The sequence below is a fragment of the Oncorhynchus mykiss genome, chromosome 17, assembly GCF_013265735.2.
Source record: "Oncorhynchus mykiss isolate Arlee chromosome 17, USDA_OmykA_1.1, whole genome shotgun sequence".
In the NCBI taxonomy this organism is placed as follows: domain Eukaryota; kingdom Metazoa; phylum Chordata; class Actinopteri; order Salmoniformes; family Salmonidae; genus Oncorhynchus; species Oncorhynchus mykiss.
The window spans coordinates 82,853,777-82,879,136 of record NC_048581.1 but is presented as its reverse complement, the minus strand read 5'-3'; the positions used below and the strand labels follow the sequence as shown (position 1 = coordinate 82,879,136).

At 40.9% G+C, this 25,360-nt stretch overlaps 2 protein-coding genes across 11 annotated transcripts in view; both read left to right on the top strand.

Moving 5' to 3' along the window:
- The window catches only part of igfn1.1 (immunoglobulin like and fibronectin type III domain containing 1, tandem duplicate 1), a 37,793-nt gene extending 32,893 nt beyond the window's left edge, over window positions 1–4,900 (top strand). For all 10 annotated transcript variants that reach the window (XM_036950775.1, XM_036950774.1, XM_021570037.2 and 7 more), the window contains 8 exons: window positions 83–262; window positions 408–536; window positions 619–927; window positions 1,077–1,162; window positions 1,306–1,498; window positions 1,608–1,904; window positions 3,163–3,489; window positions 3,665–4,900. In XM_036950775.1, coding sequence (XP_036806670.1) covers window positions 83–262; window positions 408–536; window positions 619–927; window positions 1,077–1,162; window positions 1,306–1,498; window positions 1,608–1,904; window positions 3,163–3,489; window positions 3,665–3,669 — 1,526 coding nt within the window. In that variant the 3' untranslated portion in view covers window positions 3,670–4,900. The remainder of the gene's footprint in view (window positions 1–82; window positions 263–407; window positions 537–618; window positions 928–1,076; window positions 1,163–1,305; window positions 1,499–1,607; window positions 1,905–3,162; window positions 3,490–3,664) is intronic.
- Window positions 4,901–5,198: 298 nt separating this feature from the next.
- Window positions 5,199–23,412, top strand: LOC110494724 (immunoglobulin-like and fibronectin type III domain-containing protein 1). Its single transcript, XM_036950778.1, has 24 exons — window positions 5,199–5,783; window positions 9,495–9,594; window positions 10,012–10,134; window positions 10,271–10,413; window positions 10,833–10,932; window positions 11,153–11,194; window positions 11,279–11,324; window positions 11,434–11,620; window positions 11,996–12,109; window positions 12,255–12,417; window positions 12,622–12,894; window positions 13,107–13,607; window positions 14,123–14,247; window positions 14,522–14,663; window positions 14,866–15,159; window positions 15,352–15,648; window positions 15,765–15,944; window positions 16,139–16,267; window positions 16,460–16,768; window positions 16,963–17,048; window positions 17,628–17,820; window positions 19,898–20,194; window positions 21,588–21,914; window positions 22,026–23,412. The coding sequence occupies exons 2-24, from the start codon at window positions 9,543–9,545 to the stop codon at window positions 22,028–22,030; spliced, it is 4,128 nt and encodes a 1,375-aa protein (XP_036806673.1). The 5' UTR covers window positions 5,199–5,783; window positions 9,495–9,542; the 3' UTR covers window positions 22,031–23,412.
- The last annotated feature ends 1,948 nt before the right edge of the window (window positions 23,413–25,360 follow it).

Sequence of the window (25,360 nt, the reverse complement as noted above, 5' to 3'; positions counted from 1 at the left end):
TTTTTTAATGCTGATTTATTTTGTATATATGTTAATACAGAACCAGACGACAGTTGTCGCTAAACCATATTTCTGTACTTAGCATACGCTGGACCCCCTTCTGCACCCAAAGTGGTCAGTGCCTTCAAGGACTGTATCACTCTGACATGGAATCCCCCTTCCAACACTGGAGGAACCAACATTCTGGGATATAACATGGAGAAACGCAAGAAGGGAAGCAATCTTTGGAGCCCTGTCAATCCTGCAGATGATAAGATTAAAGGTTTCACCATTTCAACTTCTGTTTTAATGTATTGTTCTTTTCTTGTTCATCTCCAAATACCAGGAAACATGTTTTTCCATACGTGAAGTATTAAAGTTTCACCCATAACTTGTGCTATTGTTTTGTATGTATGCTTGTGCCACAGAGAAGGAGTTTGGTGTGAAGGACGTGATAGAGGGTATGGAATACGAATTCCGTGTGGCAGCTATCAACAACTCTGGAGCTGGTGAATTTGGCACTCCGTCTGAGTTTGTGTTTGCCAGGGATCCAAAAAGTAGGTCATACTCAATGGTACTTTCTTTCAAATTAATCCAAAGCTTTAAGAGACCTATTACTCTGTCACTGTGTAATTTCAGAGCCCCCCGGTAAAGTCATTGACCTGAAGGTGACAGACTCCACCTACACCACCTTGTCCCTGGGTTGGACTAAACCAAGGGAGAAAGCGGGGGTTGAGGATGAAGCCAAGGGATTCTTCGTGGAGATTAGACCAGCAGAAAGTCCAGAGTGGGACCGCTGTAACAATAACCCCATCAACATGACCTCCTTCACAGTGAAAGGCATGAAGTCAATGGCAATGTACTGGGTGAGAGTGATCGCCACCAATGACGGGGGAGAAGGCAAGCCGCAAGAGCTGGACAACTACATCCTGGCTATGCCTCCCCCTGGTAAGACCTTGAATTTCAAACATCCCTGTTGGCATCAACATATTGAGATGATCTAGTTTGATTGCAAGCAACCCCCCCCCCCACCCCCAACTTTGACTGTGTAGACACAAAAAAATTGAATGTTGTTCTTATGCTTTTGCATCATCCAGTCAGGCCTAGATTCACTGATCAAAAAGTCAAGAGTTTCATGGTGGTACAAGCAGGGAATTCTGCACGATTCAACATGAACTTTGAGGTACAGTATAAATAGGTTGTTTTATTTCTATGTCTAAAATAACATCCACTTTCATCCAAATGGAGAGAACCCAAATTAATTATTCACCAGTTGTATAAAATTGTTATGTAGATGTAGTGATTACATTCTGATATTCTTCACAGGCCTCCCCTTGGCCAGATGTTACCTGGATGAAGGATGGCATGCCTGTGTCCAAACGGGTTACCATCAGTAATGCTGAAGGGGCATCCCAACTTTTGATTCCTTCTTCAGAGCGCTCAGATACAGGAATCTATACCATTATGGTCAAGAATATCGTTGGCCAGGAGACATTCAGCATTGAGATCAGAGTTACAGGTGAGATGGTGATAACATCGCTGACTGTGGTTTTATTAATAACCAAGTTGAAAGCAGTTGAGGTCCAGTGTTAATCATTCATCACATAATTATTTGTGGTCCGATCTAGACGAGCCCAAACCTCCAGGTCCTGTGGAGGTAGATGAGAACGTACCGGGCACAGTTACCATCTCCTGGTCACCATCTCCCGATGAGAAGAGGGATGACAGGCTGCACTACCTGGTGTCGAAACGTGACTCAAGCAAGAGAACGTGGCACACAGTGGCAGACCACATCTTTAACAACAAGTTCACAGCCTGTAACATCATGCCTGGCAGAGAGTACCAGTTTCGTGTCTATGCCAAGAATGACATGGGCTCTTCTCAACCCTCAGAATCACCAAAGTGGGAAATCACAAGCAAAAAAGGTTTGTAAAAGCTGTGGATTTTGGGCCAGTCTTTTTTAGTGTCCATGTGCTTTGAAATGCATCAGAGTGGTTTTACTGCTTAACATACAAAAAGGCTGGACATTTTTGGGGTCACTTGTTGGTAATCCAGTACTCTACTCAGCAAACTGTGTGCAGTTTATCACAGTGCCATCCGTTTTGCACCTTATACCACCCACCACTGCGACCTGTATGCTCTAGTCGGCTGGCCCTCGCTACATGTTCGACATGTTCGTCGCCAGACCCACTGGCTCCAGGTCATCTACAAGTCTATGCTAGGTAAAGCTCCGCCTTATCTCAGTTCACTGGTCACGATGGCAACACCCACCTGTAGCACGCGCTCCAGGAGGTGTATATCACAGATCATCCCTAAAGCCAAAACCTCATTTGGCCTCCTTTCCTTCCAGTTCTCTGCTGCCTGCGACTGGAACGAATTGCAAAAATCTCTGAAGTTGGAGACTTTTATCTCCCTCACCAACTTTAAACATCTGCTATCTGAACAGCTAACCGATCGCTGCAGCTGTACGTAGTCCATCGGTATATAGCCCACCCAATTGACCTACCTCATCCCCATACTGTTTTTATTTTATTTACCTTTCTGCTCTTTTGCACACCACACCACTACCTGCACATGTTCATCTAATCATTTATCACTCCAGTGTTAATCTGCTAAATTATAATTATTCACTCCTATGGCCTATTTATTGCCTACCTCCTCATGCCTTTTGCACACAATGAAAATAGATTATCTTTTTTTCTACTATGTTATTGACTTGTTTATTGTTTATTGTTTACTCCATGTGTAACTCTGTGTTGTTGTCTGTTCACACTGCTATGCTTTATCTTGGCCAGGTCGCAGTTGCAAATGAGAACTTGTTCTCAACTAGCCTACCTGGTTAAATAAAGGTGAAATAAAAAATAAATAAATAAAAAAATCCCAATAACTGAGAGCTTGGGACTGGTCCAGTCTCCCTCGGCTTGTCATTTGGCCGTTAGATGAAGGGAAGTGTCCGTTCATGGTTTGCTCCTCCCAGAAGGAATCTTTATTAATAACGCTTTTAACATTATTGTATAATGCTAAAGCTTTATTAAAGATCTGTTTTTTTTGGTCAGCAACTGGTGAGCGGACATTTACACTTTCATCAGCTTTCATTTCTGTCCATGTGCCAAATTCGGATGTGTGTCATAACTACTAAAATCTTCAACAAGGTATGTGTTGTCTCTGTGTTTGTGTTTTCAGAAAGGTTTGTGCTGGACAGGCCAGAGACTAAGACCTGCAACCTAGAGCGTCCTCCCAAGTTCCTTGTCCCGTTGAAAATGCACACCGCACCACAAGGTTATGAGTGCTACATGAGCTGTGCTGTCAGAGGGGACCCAACACCCCATGTCACATGGTACCGTAATAATATCAGCCTCAACACCAACACCAACTACCTAATCTCCAACACCTGTGGGGTCTGCTCCATGCTCATACTGAGGGTTGGACCCAAGGACACTGGAGAGTACAAAATCATCGCAGAGAACCACCTGGGCAGGGCAGAGTGTTCCACTAAGCTCACTGTCTCAGGTATAAACACATTTTTTGCTGTACTACATTTAAATGCAAATCTAGAGAGATAAAGAGAGATAAAACTAATTTCTTCTAGTTTTTTGAGAGCAAACAATGAATTTGAAATGGAAACCAATTCATTTAAAAACAGTTTGACTTATTTATATTCCCATTTTGTGTTCTTGTTTTTCAGATTAGATTGCCATTAAAAAGAAGACAATCATGCCCTTATTTTTTTTCAAATAGCCAAAAGGAAAACTTCATCCAAAAACGATATGTTAGTATTTGTTTCATTAGCCCATTGTTGACATAGTCCCATATTATTTTGCTTATAAACAATCAGGTTTTCAAGATATTCAACTTTCAAAATACAGATATCATCCTCCGTATGATTAATTTTGTATCATATGATGCTGCTTTTTGTATCTCATGATGCAAAATGCATCATACAGGGTTGATTTCTGTATTTTGAATGTGACATATCTTGAAAATTTGATTGCTGACAACCAAAATAGTTTAGGACTATGTCAACAATGGGCGAATGAAACAAATACAAAAACATAGTTTTGGGGTGGAATTTTCCTTTCACAGAAGTCCTCTGTTGTTTTCCACTTCTGTGTAGAAATGACATTTGTATATTTTAAGTTCAGTGTTCCCTGTATCACATTTTACATAAGACTATTCTACATTCTGGGTGCTGCATATGTTTGAAGATCTCAGGTTGAGTACAATACAATGCATCACTCTTTGAATTAAGGCGAGACCATTATGTAACGTAACAACAGTGTTCAATAATCAAAGCAGCCTAAAAGCAAGTCATGAATAGTGTTGTGTTTGTGTTTTTGTTTTTTTCTCAAAGTGAAATATTGGTATAGGAAAGATGATTGGAAATTGAAATGATGCATGTTGCTCTTGTTTTCAGTGGCTTTTGAGTAAATTTGATTTAGAAAATGAACAGTAAAAACAAGCAGAGAGAGAGAGATCAAGGTTTACTGGCGCAAACATTCAAATGAGAACTGCAAATGCGTGGCTGTGTTTCATTAACTTCAAAGGTAATTACTCATTTGTGAAATGTGTTTTGCTGTGAAATGTGAAATGTGTAATGCTGAATTGCCCATTTTTTTCTTTGAAAACTAGAATAAATATTTGTTGTCTATAGTGTTTGTTTTTGTCTTTAATGATTAAACTAAATGTAAAATGTTTAATATAATAGAACTTAATCAATCTACTATCTTCAACTAATCACAATGTAGAAGTAAAACATACAATGGATCTGAATGGTGTGTTGTAAAAGAGATATTTTTATGTTGGCTACGCTATTTACAAGAGCTTGGTGTAAATACATATTTCAAGCTCATATGATGTAGGAAGTTTGAATTCGAAATGTTTGAACAGGAGAGTCAATTAAAATCAGTGATTATTCGTTTAATTTGTGTACATTTTTGTGATGCTTTTTAGACATACAGGAATGCTTAAGTGATTTGTGACTATTTGTTTTGTGGAGTTAGTCAGCAACATAGCATTTTGATGGCTTTGAAATGTGTAGGAATCATTTATACCTACTGAATAGTACAGTATTACTTTTATAGAGCACTCAAAAACCCAACTTTAATGCTATAAAATGTTGACAGGATAAAGCTCTCTTTTTCCACATTGACATTATCATTCTCTGGTTTAAATATCCTGCTCATAGAAGACAGTATTTTAAGTAGATTTTGATTAGTCATGTCCAATAGCAACCAACTCCAATAGAGTAAAACTACATGCTCAAATAAGTCAAACATTGCTAATTTGCAACCAGATTAAAGATAAATCGGTCATCATTACATGCATACTATTTCCTGTAGCATGCAGTCCAACATCCATAGTCATCTTAAGTAGCACACTAACCAGTTGAGGTCCATCAACAGAAGTGGAAACGGACCTTTAAAATGCAGGGTGTAGAGATGCCAGGACAGTGTTCAATTTTTGCTGCTCTGGAAGTTAATCTCATTATGACACTTCTATAACCTCTTTTTAAAAGCATACTCTATAATAACAAGCCCGGTCCAATGTCTAGCGGGTATCTTCGCTTTGAGGGAGGAGTCAGCTATCCCTCCACTCTTGGTACATCCTTTTCAAGACCTGCAGCACTTGGGCCAAATAATGTATATGTCAGTAAGCCTATCCCCCCCCAGCAGTCACGGTGGAAGGACACGGCCAAGGCTTGCACTGAGCATCTCAAAAAGGGTTTATTGCCTCTCAAAACGAAGACACCACACTCAAGTATAAGAAGGACTGTGGGTAGAAGGAGCAGAGAGGAGAGAGAACAAGTAAGTCCATTCCCTGGGCACAGGGTGAGGGGCTAAATGTCAACATGTGGGCATGATAATAATTCAAGACATATTGATTTCATTATTGATAACATCTGTTCTGTGTAATTATACTCAAATACACTATGTGTACTGTGGGTGTCTCTGCACGCCAATTGTAAATTGATCCTAAGCTTTTTAAAGGCTAATGGCATATGACGTCATTATGTCCTGTAAATAATTCATTAATGTAAGGCTGTTATGATGCAAGGTTGTACGATGATGCACGGAAGGGCATAAGTACATCGAATTGAATGCTGATGGAGAGGGAGGCACAGCATTTAATTCCCAAATAAAACATCCATTACTTAGTGATGAAAAACAATGGTCAAAATTCAATTGAACTTGAAAACACAATTAAAAAAAATATATATAATAGCGAAATGTATAGTTGCGAAATGTATAGTCCAATACTGATTGCATAGGAAAATGGCATTCATAAGCATGCAAATGGAATGTAATAAAAAACGATATGCTTACAAGTGTTTATATGATCTGGAAGCTATTGGCAGATGATGATGGTCTATTTTCAGTAATACACAGCACTCAAGTAATGTAACTAAAAGCTGAGATGCATTTTGAGCTGAAGATTAAATGAGCTTGAGATGAGCTTGAGCATTAGATGCCTTATGAGCTTAACTATGTAGTGGATGTATGATAGGTGCTCAATGGTGATATAGTGATAACTAACCAAAAGTGTGGGAATACTGATATGTTCCCAACATTTAACAGTTTGATACATCTTGTGACCGCTCTCCTCTCAAATGATCGGGGCAACTAAGAGAGGCATCTTCTAACTGTCAAGATGATGCTGTGTAGACACAAACCCCCAATGGAACTGCCCAGGCAGTAAAAAGAGACTGATTGCCACTAGACGGAGCTCGGCGTCCTAGGACATAGACCTGCCACATACCCATCTTATTTATAAATCAATCCCACAGCACAGTTGCTAGGCAGGGCTATTTTTCATCCCATACAAATATGGAAGTACAGCACAACGTAGACGATGACATTCAAACTTGCACGGCATCCTAATGGAAATCCACCTCTTGGCTTGATTACTTTACTTAGGTTGTCTCATTGACAATCCAAAAGCAAGCAAAAGTTGTTAATGAAATTCGTAAAATAAGTGCATTTGAACTCTTACAACAGTGAACTGTACAGGTAGAGAAAGAAGAGTCATGGATTGTCTCCTAGCAACAATGAAAAGGTGAAGTGTAGCTTACGTGAAAAACATTGAATTCCTTGGAAAGTCTCGTAGCAAAAATCAGAGGTGCCAGAGTAGTGAACAGGTGAAGAAGTCAGAATGAAGATGGTGAGCAAGGATTCTTGCGTAGTAAAATGTTACCTGTGGATTTAGCCTGTAGCAATGGAACACTGACAGGCGAATATATAAAATTGTTTCCAAATGTTCAAATAATATTTATACTAATTTCACATACGCAATAGCATTATATTTAGCATATATTCAAGCTCCAATGCCTTCTGTCAAAGTGGACAAACCCAATACATATATTGGCTCATGACCTGATCCTTCTTCAGAATGACATTTGCTTCTATTGACTTAAAATTGCATCAAAATTAAGTGGACATGAGCGAGGTAGTCTACAGCAACCCGTTCCATTTACAGCAAGTGACTTGTGTCACATGTTGGTCCATGATAGATAGTTTTATGAGCTATGTGACCTATTGCATGCAAAATGAAGCAGGTCACTTGCCACAGCCTACTTTGGGCATGCTAAGTATTCTGTGATCACAGAAATTCTTTAATGTACTGTCCATCTTGAGTTACCACCTCTTGGAGCATATCATGATCCAACCACCTGCACTGGTACGTGCTAAAGTAAAAGTTGCTATATAAAAAAGAAATGTACACTGACTGCACTGTCAAGTGACTGCAGTGTCAAGTATTTTTATGAGAAAGTCAGATCGTTAAGATTTCTGTGCACAAATTATAAACTGTGCAAGTTGCTTCATACCAACAAATGTATGAAACATATTATTGTGTTTAAACAGAGAAAATATAGCGTACACAGTGTTGGTATGGGTATTAGTTAAGAGTTTCATTGGATCTTGAAATGTGAACGTATGCACTAGACAATGGAGAATGCCGGTATAACTGCACTCAAACCCCCAAAATAAAAACAATCCACTTGCAAGAGTTTCCAAGGACTTTTTTTCAAGTGTCCTGCATGTCCAAATGTTAAAGACAGCGACAGGAATGCTGTATCTGTCACACTCTCCCTCCCATTCCCCCTTTTAATAGAGACCTCACCAAGAGCAAAGTTTACTCAAAATGTGTCAGCATCAGATTCCTAGGACAGAAATATTGCCTTAATCCAGCGGTTAAAGCAATGGGTAAATGGCACCCGGTGGAACCATCTGTGGAAGATTAATTGTGTGGGAGACAGATGGGGTTTCTTACTGTTACTAATAGCTGTCCAGTCCTGTGACGCCTACCATCCCACATGCTTAGTTCATATACTGAAGACATGTGCAGCAGTCTTCCTTCTTGGCCCTCAGCGAGGTCTGCGCTTCTTTGTAAGCCAAGTGATTCCTATAAACACTGTGGAGTGCAGTGACCCAGAGATGACAGTCATGTCAACCAAGCCATTATTGTCAGTGTCGTGTGTATAGGTGGCAGGGAAGTCAGGCGCAGGAGAGTCAAAATGAAGTGTAAATGGAGATTTTTAATAAATGTCAACAGAACATGCTCCATAACAATAAAAGGTACAGACATGAAAAAAAACATGGGTACGAGGACCTGTCGCGCACCAACACAACAAAATAACAACACTGACAATAAAACAATCTCTGACAAAGACATGAGGGGAAACAGAGGGTTAAATACACAACAGGTAATGAATGGGATTGAAAACAGGTGTGTGGGAAGACAAAACAAAACCAATGGAAAATGAAAAATGGATCAATGATGGCTAGAAGACCGGTGACATCGAACGCCGAGCACCGCCCGAACAAGGAGAGGCAACGACTTCGGTAGAAGTCGTGACAATTATGTACTGTAGGGTCCAGAGACTGTTTATGATAAACATTGTTGATCACACTAAATCAAAAAATGATATTTGGTATTCTTACATTGTCCCATTAGGAAGGTCTTCAGTTTATCTCAGGGTACCACTGTGTATTCACAATGGTATTCATGCAATATGTATACAAAATCAACACAGTTGATAGGTAGGTTAACCAGTTAGCCAACCATGGTACTTTAGCCGGTTACGCTTATTGGTTAAATGGTTCATTTGTGTAATGTTATTTTAGCTTGCTGCTTCATATTTATTTAACCAAGCAAATCAGTTAAGAACAAATTCTTATTGACAATGACGGCCTACCCCGTCCAAACCCTAACCTGGATGATGCTGGGTCAATTGTACGTCGCTCTATGGGACTCACGGCTGGTTGTGATACAGCCTGGAATCAAACCATGGTCTGTAGTGACACCTCTAGCACTGAGATGCAGTGCCTTTAGAGCGCAGCACCACTCGGGAGCCCCCTGTATGTTGTATGTCATTCCAGGAGCACAGTAAGCTAGATGGTGTTTGTTAAGCGATTAAAAAATATCTTATTGGACATCCCTACTTGGTTCACAACTTGATTCCAAACAAAAAACAGGATCTTGTTAACTTGATTTGAAAAACATGTTCTCTATTTCAGTAGCAGAGAACCATCTGAAAATCTGGCAAAACTGCTATCCATAGTAAGATGAAATTCTTCAAGAAAACTAAAGACGAGGAGCCAACTGCTCCAGGGCAGGGTAAGTCATATATTTTTTTTCTAAACTAATGTTTAAAAAAAAACATCTTTATTTAACTAGGCAAGTCAATTTAGAACAAATTCCTATTTACAGTAACAGCCTACCAAGAGGCAAAAGGGACAGGGTCTGGGATAAAAATGTATAACGTAGGACAAAACACACATCATGACAAGAGAGACACCACAACACTACATGGAGAGACCGAAGACAACAACACAACATGGCAGCAGCACAAACATGACATGTTTTCTAAACATAATATACTTTTTTTATCAAATCGTAACTAATCAATGTAAATGTTCATATAACAATGAATAAATCAAGTATCTTTTCGGTTTCGGATTATTCCTGTAAGACTATTGTGATGTACTGTATATGTGTATGTTTAATCCTGCTCTTTGTCCTACATCCCTCTAGTGGCAATCAAAAAGAGATCCAGAGTCCCTGGGGTCATGATTACACAGTTTGTGGAGGAGCTTCCTGTGGGCATGACCACCCCTGATTTCACCCTCAAACCCATCGCTTTGACTATTCAGGAAGGTATGGTTCATATATCAAACCACAATGACAATGTGAGATTGAACTAAAGTCTTTAAATTGCAAATATTTTCTTGGTCCTTGCTTGAAATTCTACTGAGTTGACATTAACTGTGTTTTATTGCATTATTTTATAAAGGGAAATGTGCTGTTTTCAAAGCAATTGTGTCTGGTAATCCGACACCAAGTGTGCATTGGACAAGAAGTAATGGAGAAGTAACAGAACCAGAGAGATACAAAATGGTATCTGATCCAGCCACGCCTTATGAGCACTACATAGAGGTGAGTCAACACACTAGTATTGGAGAGGAGATACAATTTACAGTGACACCTTTTTGGTATTTCTAAACAACCTCAATGGATCTGAAACAACCTGATTTCCACCTTACGTAATAGCAACCAGAGGCCGAAAAAAAAAAATGTTGGCTGCAATGAGGACTAAAAGATAACCTCGACATCCACGTTAGCGAGCGATAAATCGCTGGCCAATGTTGACTGCAATTGAGATCAGCTGTGTTATTTTCGATGGTTTAACAAGAGATCAGCTGGTTACAATTAGCCCAGCTCTTTTACAAACATATATTTTTTCACTGTGGCCGTTGTTCTTCTTCTTTGCCTTCGTCCCCAATCTGGGGTGACTTAACTGACGCTAACAAATGTTGTTCCAAATGGTAATACTCTTGCTCAATTTGTGTTCACAGATGCCGGAAGTATCTCCAGAACAAGCTGATACCTACAAATGCTTTGCCACCAATGAGTATGGAAAAGCTGTGGTCACCGCTAACCTCAATGTAATTGAAAGTGAGGACACCATTACCCCTGGGTTGATATACGGCGCTAAACCTGGTTACATCTCATAACTGAGTCTTGAACAAGAGAAACATCATGTTACGTTAAATACTGTAGATCCTTAACAAAACACTGGCAGGCACATATCCTCAGGATCTAAGCCAGACAAACTATAATTGATAATTGATCTTAATTAACCAAATCATCTAATGAACCATCTCTTGCCTTTCAGTGGGTTATAAGAAGGGCAAGGCTATGAAAGATGCACGAGCAGGTCAGTCACTGAATTTCAATCACAAAACAAGGTTTTAGTGACATTAACTGTACAAAATAACGTAAAAGTTCAATCTCAATTTAGCTGCTGTGAAGCCACCTGAAGATTTCAAAAATCTCCTAACAAAAGCGTAAGACAATACTAGAAAAACAATCAATCATAGCTAGGTTCTAGATCCTAATTCTACCATAATAGTTTTGACGCGTGAATGAGATACAGTTGTATTCTTCTTGTTTAAGGGTTGTAGAATCAGACAAAGATGACAAAAAAGAGGGAGAAATCGATCCAAGGTTTTGGGATGTGTTGATGAGTGCCGACAAGAAAGACTATGAGAAAATCTGTGCTGAGTTTGGAGTCACTAACTTCCGCTGGATGCTGAAGACACTGAATGCGAAGAAGGTTGAGAGGGAGGAAGAACAAGCAAAGGTTTGCCTGAATCAGAGATATTCAAAGATAATAAAAATGCCTGTATGTAGCTTAAGTTTTTTTTTTTTTTACATTTTTGTAATTTACAGTAGCAGACGCTCTTATCCAGAGCGACTTACAGGAGCAATTAGGGTTAAGTGCCTTGCTCAACGGCATATCGACCAATTTTTCTCCTAGTCAGCTCGGGGATTCAAATCAGCAACCTTTCGGTTACTGGCCCAAACTCTTAACGGTTAGGCTACCTGCCGCCCAGCATTTACTAGTATGTGAAAGTGAGGTGTTTATTCCTCTTACATACACTGTTGTATTCCAAAATTAACAGTAACTGAATATCACCAACATCAATACCAGTGAATGTGTTTTTTGCTCCTACAGTATGTTGAAAAGCTCAGCAATCTGAAACACATTGAAGTAAAACCTGGTGGAGGTGCAGAGTTTGAATTTGAGATGTCGCTTAAAGACCCCAACGTCAAGATCTTCCTGTTCAAGGTGAGAATGTTGTGAAATACACACTGTTATATGCATTGTAACAACAATGCATATAACAGTCATTTTAGAATGACTAATAGATGTCTTTACATTAAATGTGTTTTTTGTATGCATTAATTAAGACTGACAATGTGTTTTTATACAGAATGGAGTAATGGTTCCGTTCAGTGTCGAAACAGAAGAGAAGCATTTTCTGAAGAAAACGGGAAGAAAATTTACATTTGGCATTAAGGATCTTGCTGGAGATGATGAAGGATTGTACCAAGTGATGGTGGAGGGGGTACTTATCTTCTCAACTGACTTCAAAGGTGGGATGTCTTCAATTTATTCTCTGTTTAATAATTTCCCATTTCATATAGGCTAACAATCCCTAAGACCAACAAAATTCCCTCAGGTTAGCCGGTATGCAAAGATGAATGTCTGTTCAATATCAGCCAAAACAAAAAAGGAACATGTAATGTTGTCATTTTGTTCCAGATAAAGTATTTCTTCCAAATTTGTATTTTATTCAGTTCCAATGGTGGATTTCCTGGTCAAAATTCAGGAAGTGAAGGCCACGGAGAGAGAGGATGCCGTGTTTGAATGTGTCCTGTCATCACCCATGTCAAAGATTCAATGGACGGGGAGGAATCAACCGTGTGAACAAGGGGACAAGTTTGACATTGAAGTGTCAGAGGACATGCTCATTCATACCTTGGTTGTGAAGGACTGTGCGAAACTGGATGGTGGTATCTATTCAGTATGTGCAGGGATCAAGTCTTGCAATGCCTTTCTTGTTGTGGAGGGTAAGGAGATGACGTTTCAAACACAAAAAGTGTTGCTAAGTCATGTGACTCTTACTTGTGTAAGGGCATATAATGTCAAATATATGCCACTTGTTAAGTAAATTGATCAATATTAATCAAACATTATCCATATCAGACAGTACAAATGCAAAACATTGACAATCTTTACTAACCTATAACTCTACCTATGTTCTTATTTGCCCACGCTCCAGTTGATAGCGATCCAGCCACCAAGGGGAAAAAGAAAGTCCGCAAAACAACTCGAGCTGGTGGGGGAGAGGTAGACTTGGCTAAAATAGCTGCAGAGCAGAAAGCTAAGCTGGACAAAGAGAGAGATGAGAGAATGGAGTTGGCGAAGCAGATTAAGGCAGACATGGACGCTAAGGCAGCAGGAGCGCCAGAACCAGAGCCGGAGAACAAGGACGAGAAGGAAGAGCCTGAGCCTGTGGAAGAGAATATGGAAGAGCTTGGAGATGAAGAGATACCAGTTGAAAAGAAGAAGAAAGAGCCTGGAGACGAAGAGATACCATTTGAGGAGAATAACAAAGAGCCTGGAGACGAAGACACACCAGTTGAAAAGAAGAAGAAAGAGCCTGGAGACGAAGAGATACCATTTGAGGAGAATAACAAAGAGCCTGGAGACGAAGACACACCAGTTGAAAAGAAGAAGAAAAGAGGGAGAACAGGTCCACTGATCCCAGACACCATCATAGGTAAGAGGTTTCAAGGTGTTCAATGAAAACAGGTCCACTGATCCCAGACACCATCATAGGTAAGAGGTTTCAAGGTGTTCAATGAAAACAGGTCCACTGATCCCAGACACCATCATAGGTAAGAGGTTTCAAGGTGTTCAATGAAAACAGGTCCACTGATCCCAGACACCATCATAGGTAAGAGGTTTCAAGGTGTTCAATGAAAACAGGTCCACTGATCCCAGACACCATCATAGGTAAGAGGTTTCAAGGTGTTCAATGAAAACAGGTCCACTGATCCCAGACACCATCATAGGTAAGAGGTTTCAAGGTGTTCAATGAAAACAGGTCCACTGATCCCAGACACCATCATAGGTAAGAGGTTTCAAGGTGTTCAATGAAAACAGGTCCACTGATCCCAGACACCATCATAGGTAAGAGGTTTCACAGTGTTCAATGATTTGTAATGTCCAGGCATCACATTCACACTACATCATCTTCCTAACCAATTGACTACGACTTGATGTATCCTCTAGACCCAGGAGTGCACTTTACCAGTGGATTGTCAGACATCAGTGTTAATATGGGCAACAGAGGTGAACTGGAGTGTAAACTGAGCAGTGAAAACTGTGAAGGAATCTGGTACAAAGATGGAGACGAGGTGAGTTAGAAAACCGGAAGTAACTATAAACATCAGTCGTCAGATTTGATTTGGAAATCATAAATGCAATACTCTTCAAAAATTGAATCTCAAATCCAACTTGTTTTTGCCGTCTTGTTTAGTCAACTACTACAGCAGGTAAGTTCTGTTCAGTATGAAACTGCGAAATACAAAAATATTGCAGAGACTAAATGCAGGAAAGGTAATAATTGAGCTGCAACAGCGCATGCAGTTCTTTACAGGTCTAAACAGTACTTTGTTTGTTTCCTTCCAGATAGAAGCATCAGATGATATTGAGATGAAACATGATGGGGCCTTTCACAGGCTTATACTGAAGAACTGCAAGGAGGAAGATTCTGGCAAATACCGATTTGAAGCTGATGGACGTAAAACAGAGTCCATGCTCATTGTAGAGGGTAAATGAATCCATCCATCCATCCATCTTTTTAAATAATTAATGGAAACATTGAGGCAGTTGAACTGAAGTTCAATATTAGTATTTAGCGAAAGCAGCATTCTCTGAAGATGGACATGCAATGCCAAGTTAACTAAGATATATTGTAGCTACTATATGTACTGCATTTGTGCTATTAAATGTATGTGACATCTGTGTTCCAGATCCACCCAGAGTAAACCCAGATGACCTGGCTGATTTCTCAAAGCCCGTCATAATAAAGGTTGGCCAGAGCGCTACCTTCAAGCTGTCTTTTATGGGTCGTGACCCAATGAAGATCTATTGGTACAACGAAGGTGAGGAGTTGGTGGAGGACAAACACATCAATATTGAGAAGTCGCTCACACACAGTCGCCTCCTCCTCAGCAAGTGCCAGCGGAAAGCCACAGGAGAAATCAAGATCAAGATCAAAAATGAATGTGGAACCATTGAGGGCATATCCAGGTTGATTGTGCTGGGTCAGTGGGATGATTTTAATATATTTGCAATGTTGCTATGACAATTCTTTGTGCTTGCCTGAATGAAACATCAGGGTGTCTCCACCTTTAACACAATATTGTCAATACAGCTTCTAGCTTCATACACAACATTATCTAGGATAACATAAGGCTAACTGGAGTATCATTAGGCTCCCCTATATCTATTCACAGACAGACCAAGCCCTGCCCTAGGACCTGTGGAGATAATTGAAGCTTCTTCGGCTGTACTTGACTTTAAATGGAGGCCTCCCAAAGACAATGGTGGCTCTCCTGTGATCAACTACATCCTGGAACGACAGCAGCTGGGCCGTAACTCCTGGATGAAGCTGGGTCAGATCCCTGGAGAGCCCAAATACAGGGACACCGATGTAGACCATGGAAGGAAGTACTGCTACCATATCAGGGCTGTGACTGAGCAGGGCATAAGTGAAATGATGGAGACAGATGACATCCAGGCCGGTACAAGAGGTAATGCATAATGTCACCAGAATGCAAAATTTAGCTGTTGAATTAGGGTTCTCTCTTTCTCCCAATGGAGGACGCCATCAGACCTCCAAAATGTACTTTTTTCCCTTGTTACCTAGCATATCCCGGACAACCTTCCTCACCCAAAGTGATCAGTGCCTTTGCAAACTGCATCAATCTGGAATGGGTTCCCCCTTCCAACACTGGAGGAACTAATATTCTAGGTTACCATCTGGAGAAACGCAAGAAGGGCAGCAATCTATGGGGTTCAATCAACAATGTGAAAGAGCCAATCAAAGGTGTGGCCCTTTCAATACTTGGTTCATCATCCAAGTGTCTTTCCGTATTTATTTTGTTCTAATTGCATTCCATACTAGTACACAACCTGATTTCTACATTGCTGTAAATACAACCATACTGTCAAAGTGATGAAACAATAAAGAAATATTTTGATCCCTTCATTATCTATTTTTTGTCACACCCATACTTTCAGGTCAAGGGATTGCAGTGAAAGACGTTATTGAGGGAATAGAGTATGAGTTCCGTGTTGCAGCTATCAACATATCTGGTGCTGGAGAGCCAAGTACCCCCTCTGAATTTGTTATTGCAAGAGACCCAAAGAGTAAGTCATCTGATCTGTTTTATTCTGAGATAGCGAGGACAAACTCTGAAAATCAGTCATCATTTGATAATACAACACGTCATTTGACTGGTAAATAAGGCATAACATTACAGTTCAAATATAAAGTATGTTTATGAGCAGCTGTCGCAAACAGTATATTCTACTCACCCCTGAAATTATTTGCCCTTTCAGAGCCCCCCGGTCAAATCAATGACCTGAAGGTGACAGACTCCACCTACACCACCTTGTCCCTGGGTTGGACTAAACCCATAGAGGAGGAAGGGGTCCAAGATGAAGCCAAGGGATACTTTGTGGAGATCAGACCAGCAGCAAACCCAGAGTGGGACCGCTGTAACAATAACCCCATCATCATTACCTCCTATAACATTTTGGGTCTTAAGTCAATGGCCATGTACTGGGTGAGAGTGATTGCCACCAACGACGGGGGAGAAGGGGAGCCCAAAGGCTTGGACAACTACATCATTGCAATGCCCCCCCCAGGTGAGTGACACCAATTTGTCAACATTGTTTTTGTCAAGTTTGTGTTCACAGTATCATGATAGTAGTTCTAAGACTGAAACACAGAACGAAAACCTAAAACCTGGAGTGATTATACACATATTATTATATTCACATTCTTATCTTATTTCAAGCTTTATACGTTTTTTAAAATATAATTTCCTCGTTTCTCATAGTGAGACCACATTTCACTGATCGCAAAATGAAGAGCTTCATGGTTGTGAGAGCCGGGAATTCTGCTCGAATCAACATCAACTTTGTGGTCAGCAAAATCTTGTGCATGTAAACAATGCCTTATTGGGTCTTACATCGGAATGACCAGTTTCTAAGGCAAATTACAGAACTCAGTCTGCTATTCCGTGTAAGTGTGATACTCTGTGACCTAGAATGTGTTGCGTTGGTGTAGAAATACAAAATCAGAGCAACAAATTCTGTAATGAAATGTGATGGATGTTAACAGAGATACTTAAAAAAGTGGATTGCTCATTGTAGAAACATTCACTTATCCTTTTATTGCCGTGGGCTAAATCCCGGCCACAGAGTGATTCTTGGTAGTCTTAAACAAATCTACTTTGAAACAAAGGTATACGCCTCACACACAGGATTATGTGTTAAAATAAAGACATCTGTACCATGTCAGATATACAGTATGCATTAAGTTTTAAGTTTGTATCCCAATATTACACTTTAAATACAGTATATCACAGAAGACTGAAATATTCGTCAGGTTTTTTGGAATATTCCACCCATGAGGCCAAGAATTTAGCTTTTGGTCGTTGTCTGCAGGAAAGGGCTACACTACCAAACAAACTCATCTGTCTATTTCTATGTCTTTTGGTAGGCTTCTCCTATGCCAAACATAACGTGGCTAAAGGATGGGATGCCAGTATCAAAACTTGTAACAATTAGCAACTCCGATAATACATCCCAGCTCCTAATCTCCACATCTGAGCGTCCCGACACAGGAATCTACACCATCATTGTCAAGAACATGGTTGGTCAGGAGACCTTCAGTATCGAGATCAGAGTCACAGGTATAATCATACAAGCAAGACATTCCACTAAATATTGACAGTGAGTGGTGGAAAGTGAGTGTTACTGACAGTGAGTGTTACTGACAGTGAGTGGTATCGACAGTGAGTGGTATTGACAGTGAGTGTTACTGACAGTGAGTGTTACTGACAGTGAGTGGTACTGACAGTGATGGTATTGACAGTGATGGTATTGACAGTGAGTGGTATTGACAGTGAGTGGTACTGACAGTGATGGTATTGACAGTGAGTGGTATTGACAGTGATGGTATTGACAGTGAGTGGTATTGACAGTGAGTGTTACTGACAGTGAGTGTTACTGACAGTGAGTGGTATTGACAGTGATGGTATTGACAGTGATGGTATTGACAGTGAGTAGTATTGACAGTGAGTGGTACTGACAGTGATGGTATTGACAGTGAGTGGTATTGACAGTGATGGTATTGACAGTGAGTGGTATTGACAGTGAGTGTTACTGACAGTGAGTGGTATTGGCAGTGAGTGGTAATGGCAGAGAGTGGTGGAAAGTGAGTGTTACTGACAGCGAGTGGTAGTGACAGTGAGTGGTATTGGCAGTGAGTGGTAATGGCAGTGAGTGTTACTGGCAGTGAGTGTTACTGACAGTGAGTGTTACTGACAGTGAGTGTTACTGACAGTGAGTGGTACTGACAGTGAGTGGTATTGACAGTGAGTGGTATTGACAGTGAGTGGTATTGGCAGTGAGTGGTAATGGCAGTGAGTGGTGGAAAGTGAGTGGTAATGGCAGTGAGTGTTACTGACAGTGAGTGTTACTGACAGTGAGTGGTATTGACAGTGAGTGGTATTGGCAGTGAGTGGTAATGGCAGTGAGTGGTGGAAAGTGAGTGGTAATGGCAGTGAGTGTTACTGACAGTGAGTGTTACTGACAGTGAGTGGTATTGACAGTGAGTGGTATTGACAGTGAGTGGTATTGACAGTGAGTGGTAATGGCAGTGAGTGGTAATGACAGTGAGTGTTACTGACAGTGAGTGGTATTGACAGTCTGTGCTATTGACAGTCAGTGGTATTGACAGTCAGTGGTGGAACTCTGTAAAAGATCACTACTGTGTTTATTATCTGTCGTCTGTGGCATGAGGGGTTGTGAGGGAGGGGTGCTGTGAGATTATTTAAGATACTATTTGAAGAAGTAGGATAACACATATATTTGGAAGTTGGGCATTGACTCTGCTGTCCTAGCTTCAGGGGGAAGCTGGATCAACCATTGGGGTGCCAGGACAGAGGAGAGCTTGGACTGGGCTAAGCAGGAGCTGCCCTAGGGCCAAAAGACCAGAAGTGTCAGGACGGAGTGCTCGGGTTGGGGTGTAGGGTTTGAGCATAGCCTGAAGTTAAGGAGGGGAATTTCCTCTTGCTGCTCCATAGGCAAGTACCATGGTCTTGTAGTGGATGCGAGCTTCGACTGGAAACCAGTAGAGTGTGTGAAGGAGCCGGGTGACATGGGAGAAATTGGGAATGATGAACACCAAGCTGGCTGCAGCATTCTAGATAAGTTACAAGGGTTTGATGTCACAAGCAGGGAGCCTAGCCAACAGCAAGTTGCAGTAATCCAGATGGGAGAGGACAAGTACCTGGATTAGGACATGCACCGCTTCCTGTGTGAGGTACGGTCATACTCTACGGATGTTGTAGAGCATGAACCTGCAGGAACGAGTACTGCTTTTAAGTTTGCAGAGAACCCCAAAGTTCTTTGAACTCTGGGAGGGGGACACCATGGAGTCAACCATGATGGAGTGGGCAGGTCTTCCCTGTGAGGAAGAGAAGCTTGAGCTTGAGGTGGTGGGCCGACATCAAAGCTGAGATATCTGCCAGAGATGGGTTTCGCCAACTGGGTGTCAGAAGGGGGGAAGGAGAAAAGTAGTTGAGTGTCATCAGCACAGCAATGATAGGAGAGACCACGTGAGGATATGACGTGCTGAAAAGTGGTGTGTTCTGTAGAGTCTACTTTACAATAACAAATACATGTATTACACTGTATGTGTAATATTAAATGTACTGTACATTCAAATGAATGGTTGACGACCATGTCTCTCTTACCTGGTTCCAGATGATCCCAAGCCTCCCGGCCCAGCGGAATTGGAACAGAATGTTCCTGGAACAGTGACTGTGACCTGGACTCCCTCCCCAGATGAGAGGAGGGACGACAGGCTGCACTACATAGTGTCCAGACGAGACTCCGTCAAGCGAATGTGGCAAACTGTAGCAGACCACCTCTTCAACAACAAGTTCACAGCCCTCAACATCATGGCTGGACGAGAGTACTACTTCCGTGTCTACGCCAAAAATGACATGGGTCTCTCTGAGCCTTCTGAGTCGCCAACCTGGGGAGTGACCAAGAAAAAAGGCACGTTAAGATTGTCATGTGTCATTGTTGATTATCCAGAGAAAGAATTATAAGTCACCCTCAAGAGGAAACCAAAACAAATGTTTGTTGATTGGTAGTTACTTAAAACCTCACTAGGGTACGTGGGAACGCTAGCATCCCACTTGGCCATCATCCAGTGAAATTGCAGGTCGCCAAATTCAAAAACAGAAATACTCATTATAAAAACTCATAAAACATACAAGTGTTATACATCAGTTTAAAGATTAACTTCTTGTTAATCAAACCACTGTGTCAGATTTCAAAAAGGCTTTACGGCGAAAGCATACCGTGGGATTATCTGAGAACAGCGCCCAGCAGACAAATCATTACAAACAGTTACCAGCCAAGTAGAGAAGTTACACAGAAATAGAGTTAAAATTAACCACTTACCTTTGATGATCTTCATATGGTTGCACTCACAAGACTCCCATTTACTCAATAAAAGTTAGTTTTGTTCGATAAAGTCCCTGTTTATATCCAAAAACCTCAGTTTTGTTCGCGTGTTTTGTTCAGTAATCCACAGGCTCAAACGCAGTCACAACAGGCAGATGAAAAATCCAAATAGTATCCGTAAAGTTCGTAGAAACACTTCGAACAATGTTTATAATCAATCCTCATGTTGTTTTTAGCCTAAATAATCAATAATATTTAAACCGGACAATAACGTCGTCAATATAAAAGGTAAACAAGAAAGGAGTACTCTCAGTCATGCGCATGAAAAATCTCTGGGACACTGTAGGGTCCACTCATTCAGAGTGGTCTTACTCCCTCTTTTTTCAGAATACAAGCCTGAAACAATTTCTAAAGACTGTTGACATCTAGTTGAAGCCATAGGGAGTGCAATTTGAGTCCTAAATCAATGGATACAGTAATGGTATTCAATAGAAAACTACAAACATAAAATAATCCCACATCCTGGATGGATCTTTCTCAGGTTTTCGCCTGCCAAATCAGTTCTGTTATACTCACAGACATTATGTTAACAGTTTTGGAACCTTTAGAGTGTTTTCTATCCAAATCTACCAATTATATGCATACCCTATCTTCTGGGCCTGAGTAGCAGGCAGTTTACTTTGGGCACGCTTTTCATCCGGAGGTAAAAATAGTGCCCCCTGCCCTAGTGAAGTTAACATGTTTGTCGTTTAAAGGGGAGAAGCTACAGCACACTGTGGTCTGTGACACTGTTCTGAAAAAGGTCTCAGACCAAAACCTTGTGGTCGCAGAAGTATGATACCGTAATTTGAACAACATTTCAATGAGTTTCAACAGTTTCACATTTCTCATGAATAGGCCTAAACAAAACTAAATGAAGTCATGAAAGCAATTTGAACCACTAACTGAGACTTTCCCATATTAATTGTGTTTTATCTAGATAAGTTCTCAATGGCTTTCAGCTCATTCAAGAGCCTCAACTTTGAGTCAGCGCCATCATTCTTAGTTCCACTGAAAACGCACAGCACCCCTGAGAGCTACGAGTGCTACATGAGCTGTGCTGTCAGAGGGGACCCAACACCTCATGTCACATGGTACCGCAACAATATCAGCCTCAACACCAACACCAACTATCTCATCACCAACACCTGTGGGGTCTGCTCCATGCTTATACTGAGGGTTGGAACCAAGGACACTGGAGAGTACAAAGTCATCGCAGACAATGCCTTGGGCAGGGCAGAGTGCTCCACCAAACTCACAGTCAACGGTATAAAAAATAAAATAAAAGTCTTACTGTGCTACATTGAAATATAGCATGTTAACATGATGTGTAAAATAATGTTTTTAAACTATAATCTGTCTTTTAATTATCTTTCAGAGTGAAGTGGTTCCACAGTCCTCCAGTTCTGCTTCGCAAAGACTGTCAGATTGCCCAGAGCAACCAGAAACACTGCAGAGAGCTGAAATGGATGTGTGTTGATTATATCCTTAGAGAGTAGGCATGTTCTTTAGTCATCTGGTAAAAGAAGAATATCAATAGTGGTTTAAGATACAGTAGTGTGTTGAAAGAGATTATGTAATGACTTATTCATACTGTAAATAGGCCTGCAATGAGTTTTTCCAACTTTTGTTTGACAGAAACTTGACAATCCAATCCCAGATGTGTTCTCTTGTTGACTCTCAAAACTTAAGAGAGACAGAGGCAACAGAAAGGATTCCTATAATTTAAGACGGATGCAATTTGAAATCAATATTCCATAGGCCACTCACATGGTGTCCATTGCCTAGGCTGTCCACTGTGAACCCCCCCCCCCCCCCCCCCCCTTCCATAAAATCGTCCATGGGTGCACACACCCTGGTAATGTTTTGCCAACTGTTACACAGCTTCACATACCTCTTTTACTGCTAGCATGCAGTCGTGTTCTTTCGGGGGATATTGAGAGTTTAAAATGGAAGGTAATAAATTAGAAGAATTCATAGGCATGACTGAGTTTGACCTTATGTACATTTGGTCCTGGGCTGGTTTCAAGTTTCAGGAAGTGTAAACTTTCTACATGACAATGCATGGTTCTGTAGTGATTAAGCGGACAATAATTATTTTATAGCATAACAATGTAACAGGCTTTGACATTTACAAGCATACAAACTGGTGGACAAGAATAAGTTCACTGTATTTACACTGTATTTTACAGTTGTTTTAAATACAGTAAATACAGTAATACAGTAATGCAACATTATTAAAAGTTAAGGTGATTCCTGGAAATGTAAGTCAAATTCCTAATAGTGAAAGCAAGTTATTCTAACTGTCGGCTATTTGAGATTCAGTGTACTGTCAATCGGATTTTGAACCTAATAACTTTAAATAATTTTGCCTGCATTTAAGTAAGTAGCAACAACTGGTTATAGGCTTCCTCCCTTTCCTTTCTTTGTTTGGTAAAAATATGTAAACAACTGGATGGAAAATGCAATGGACAGGAAATGTGGGGTGTGAGTTGATGCAGAATTGTTTTGTGAAGGAATACTTATTAGCCCTTGACCCTGTGTGGCCCCTGAAGTAAATGCCTTCTGGAATGTCAACCTTCTCAGCTCAGCTTCCCATGCCTGTGTTCGGTCAACCTTCCTGTGTCAAACACCAACTTTTATTTTGTCGCCTGAAATATCCACAACACACAGTCAATTGTGCTTGGACCAAGCATAACTGTGTCATTGCTAAGAATACAATAAAGAATAAAGAATGACTCCTAGTGGTTTTAAGTTCCAACCAGTTCCTGTGTCCTGTGTTCTATTCCAACCAGTTCTTGTGGTCTAAGTTCCAACCAGTTCCTGTGTCCTGTGTTCTATTCCAACCAGTTCTTGTGGTCTAAGTTCCAACCAGTTCCTGTGTCCTGTGTTCTATTCCAACCAGTTCTTGTGGTCTAAGTTTCAATCCAGTTCCTGTGTTCTAAGTTTAAATCATTCATACACATATTTAGCAGATGTTAAGCATTCTTGTGTTTCTAGCTCGAAAAGTGTGGTAGTATCTAACAATTCATAACAATACACACAAATCTAAAAGTAAAATAATGTAATTAAGAAAAAATTGAAATATTAGGACGAGCAATGTCGGAGTGGCATTAACTAGAATACACTAGAATACAATATATACATATTAAATTAGTATTACAGCATGTAAACATTAAAGTGACCAGTGTTCCATTATTAAAGTGACCAGTGATTCCATGTATATGAACATAGTGCAGCAGCCTCTAAGGTGCAGGGTTGAATAACCGGGTTGTAGCTGGCTAGTGACAGTGACTAAGTTCAGAGCAGGGTACTTGGTGGAGGCCGGGCTAGTGATGTCTTTTTAAAAGTCTGATGGCCTTGAGATAGAATGGCTATTTAAAAGTCTTGTGGCCTTGAGATAGAAGCTGGTTTTCAGTCTCTCGGTCCCACATTTGATGCACCTGTTCTGAGCTCTACTTCTAGATGATAGCAGGGTGAACAGGCCGTGGCTCGGGTGGTTGATGTCCTTCATTATCTTTTTGGCCTTCCTGTGATATCGGGGGCTGTGGGTGTCCTGGAGGGCAGGCAGTGTTTCTGCCAGTAATGCGTTGGGCAGACCGCACCACCCTCTGGAGAGCCCTGCGGTTACGGGCGGTGCAGTTGTCATACCAGGTGGTGATACAGCCCGACAGAATGCTCTCAATGCATCTGTAACAGTTTGTGAGGGTCTTAGGGGTCGAATATAATTTCTTCAGCCTCCTGAGGTTGAAGAGGCTCTATTGTACCTTCTTTACCATACTGTCTGTGTGTTTGGACCATTTCAGATTTAAGTGATGTGTACACAGAGGAACTTGAAGCTTATTCCTTTCTCCATTGTGGTCCCATCGATGTGGATAGGGGTGTGCTCCCTGTGCTGTTTCCTGAAGTCCAGGATCAGCTCCTTCGTTATGTTGACGTTGATGGAGAGGTTATTTTCCTGGCACCACTCCACCAGGGTACTCAACTCCTCCCTGTAGGCCGTCTAGTCATTGTTGGTAATTAGGCTTACTACTGTTGTGTAGTCTGCAAACTTGATGATTGAGTTGGAGGCGTGCATTGCAACGCAGTCATGGATGAACAGGGCGTACAGAAGGGGGCTGATCACGCACCCTTGTGGGGCCCCTGTGTTGATGATCAGCGAAGTGTAATTGTTTCCTACCTTCACCACCTTGGGGCGGTCCGTCAGGAAGTCCAGGACCCAGTTACACAAGGAGGGGTTCAGACCCAGGGCTCTGATCTTGATAATGAGCTTGGAGGGTATTACTTAACCTCTCTTGGGTAGGGGGCAGTATGGGCAGTAACTGCCTGTTACTCGCATATAATTGGTCGATTTGGATAGAAAACACTCGAAAGATTCTAAAACTGTTAAAACTGCAGGCAAAACTCAGAGGACAAACCCCCCCCCCAAAAAAAATTGTTTTCAATGGCTGTCACTTTTATTATAAGGCGACATCCTCCCAGATTGCAGTTCCTAGGGCTTCCACTAGATGTCAACAGTCTTTAGAAAGAGTTTCAGTCTGGTTTTTGGAAAAATTAGCAAGAAATTGTAGTTTTTCTAGGTGGCTCCCATTTTGTCTGTAGTATTTCCAAGCACGTGGAAGAGATCGCGTTCTTTGGTATTTTTCTCCGGTAAACACAATAACAATTCTCCGTCTTAAATGTTATCGTTTATTTATGTATTAGGGTACCTAA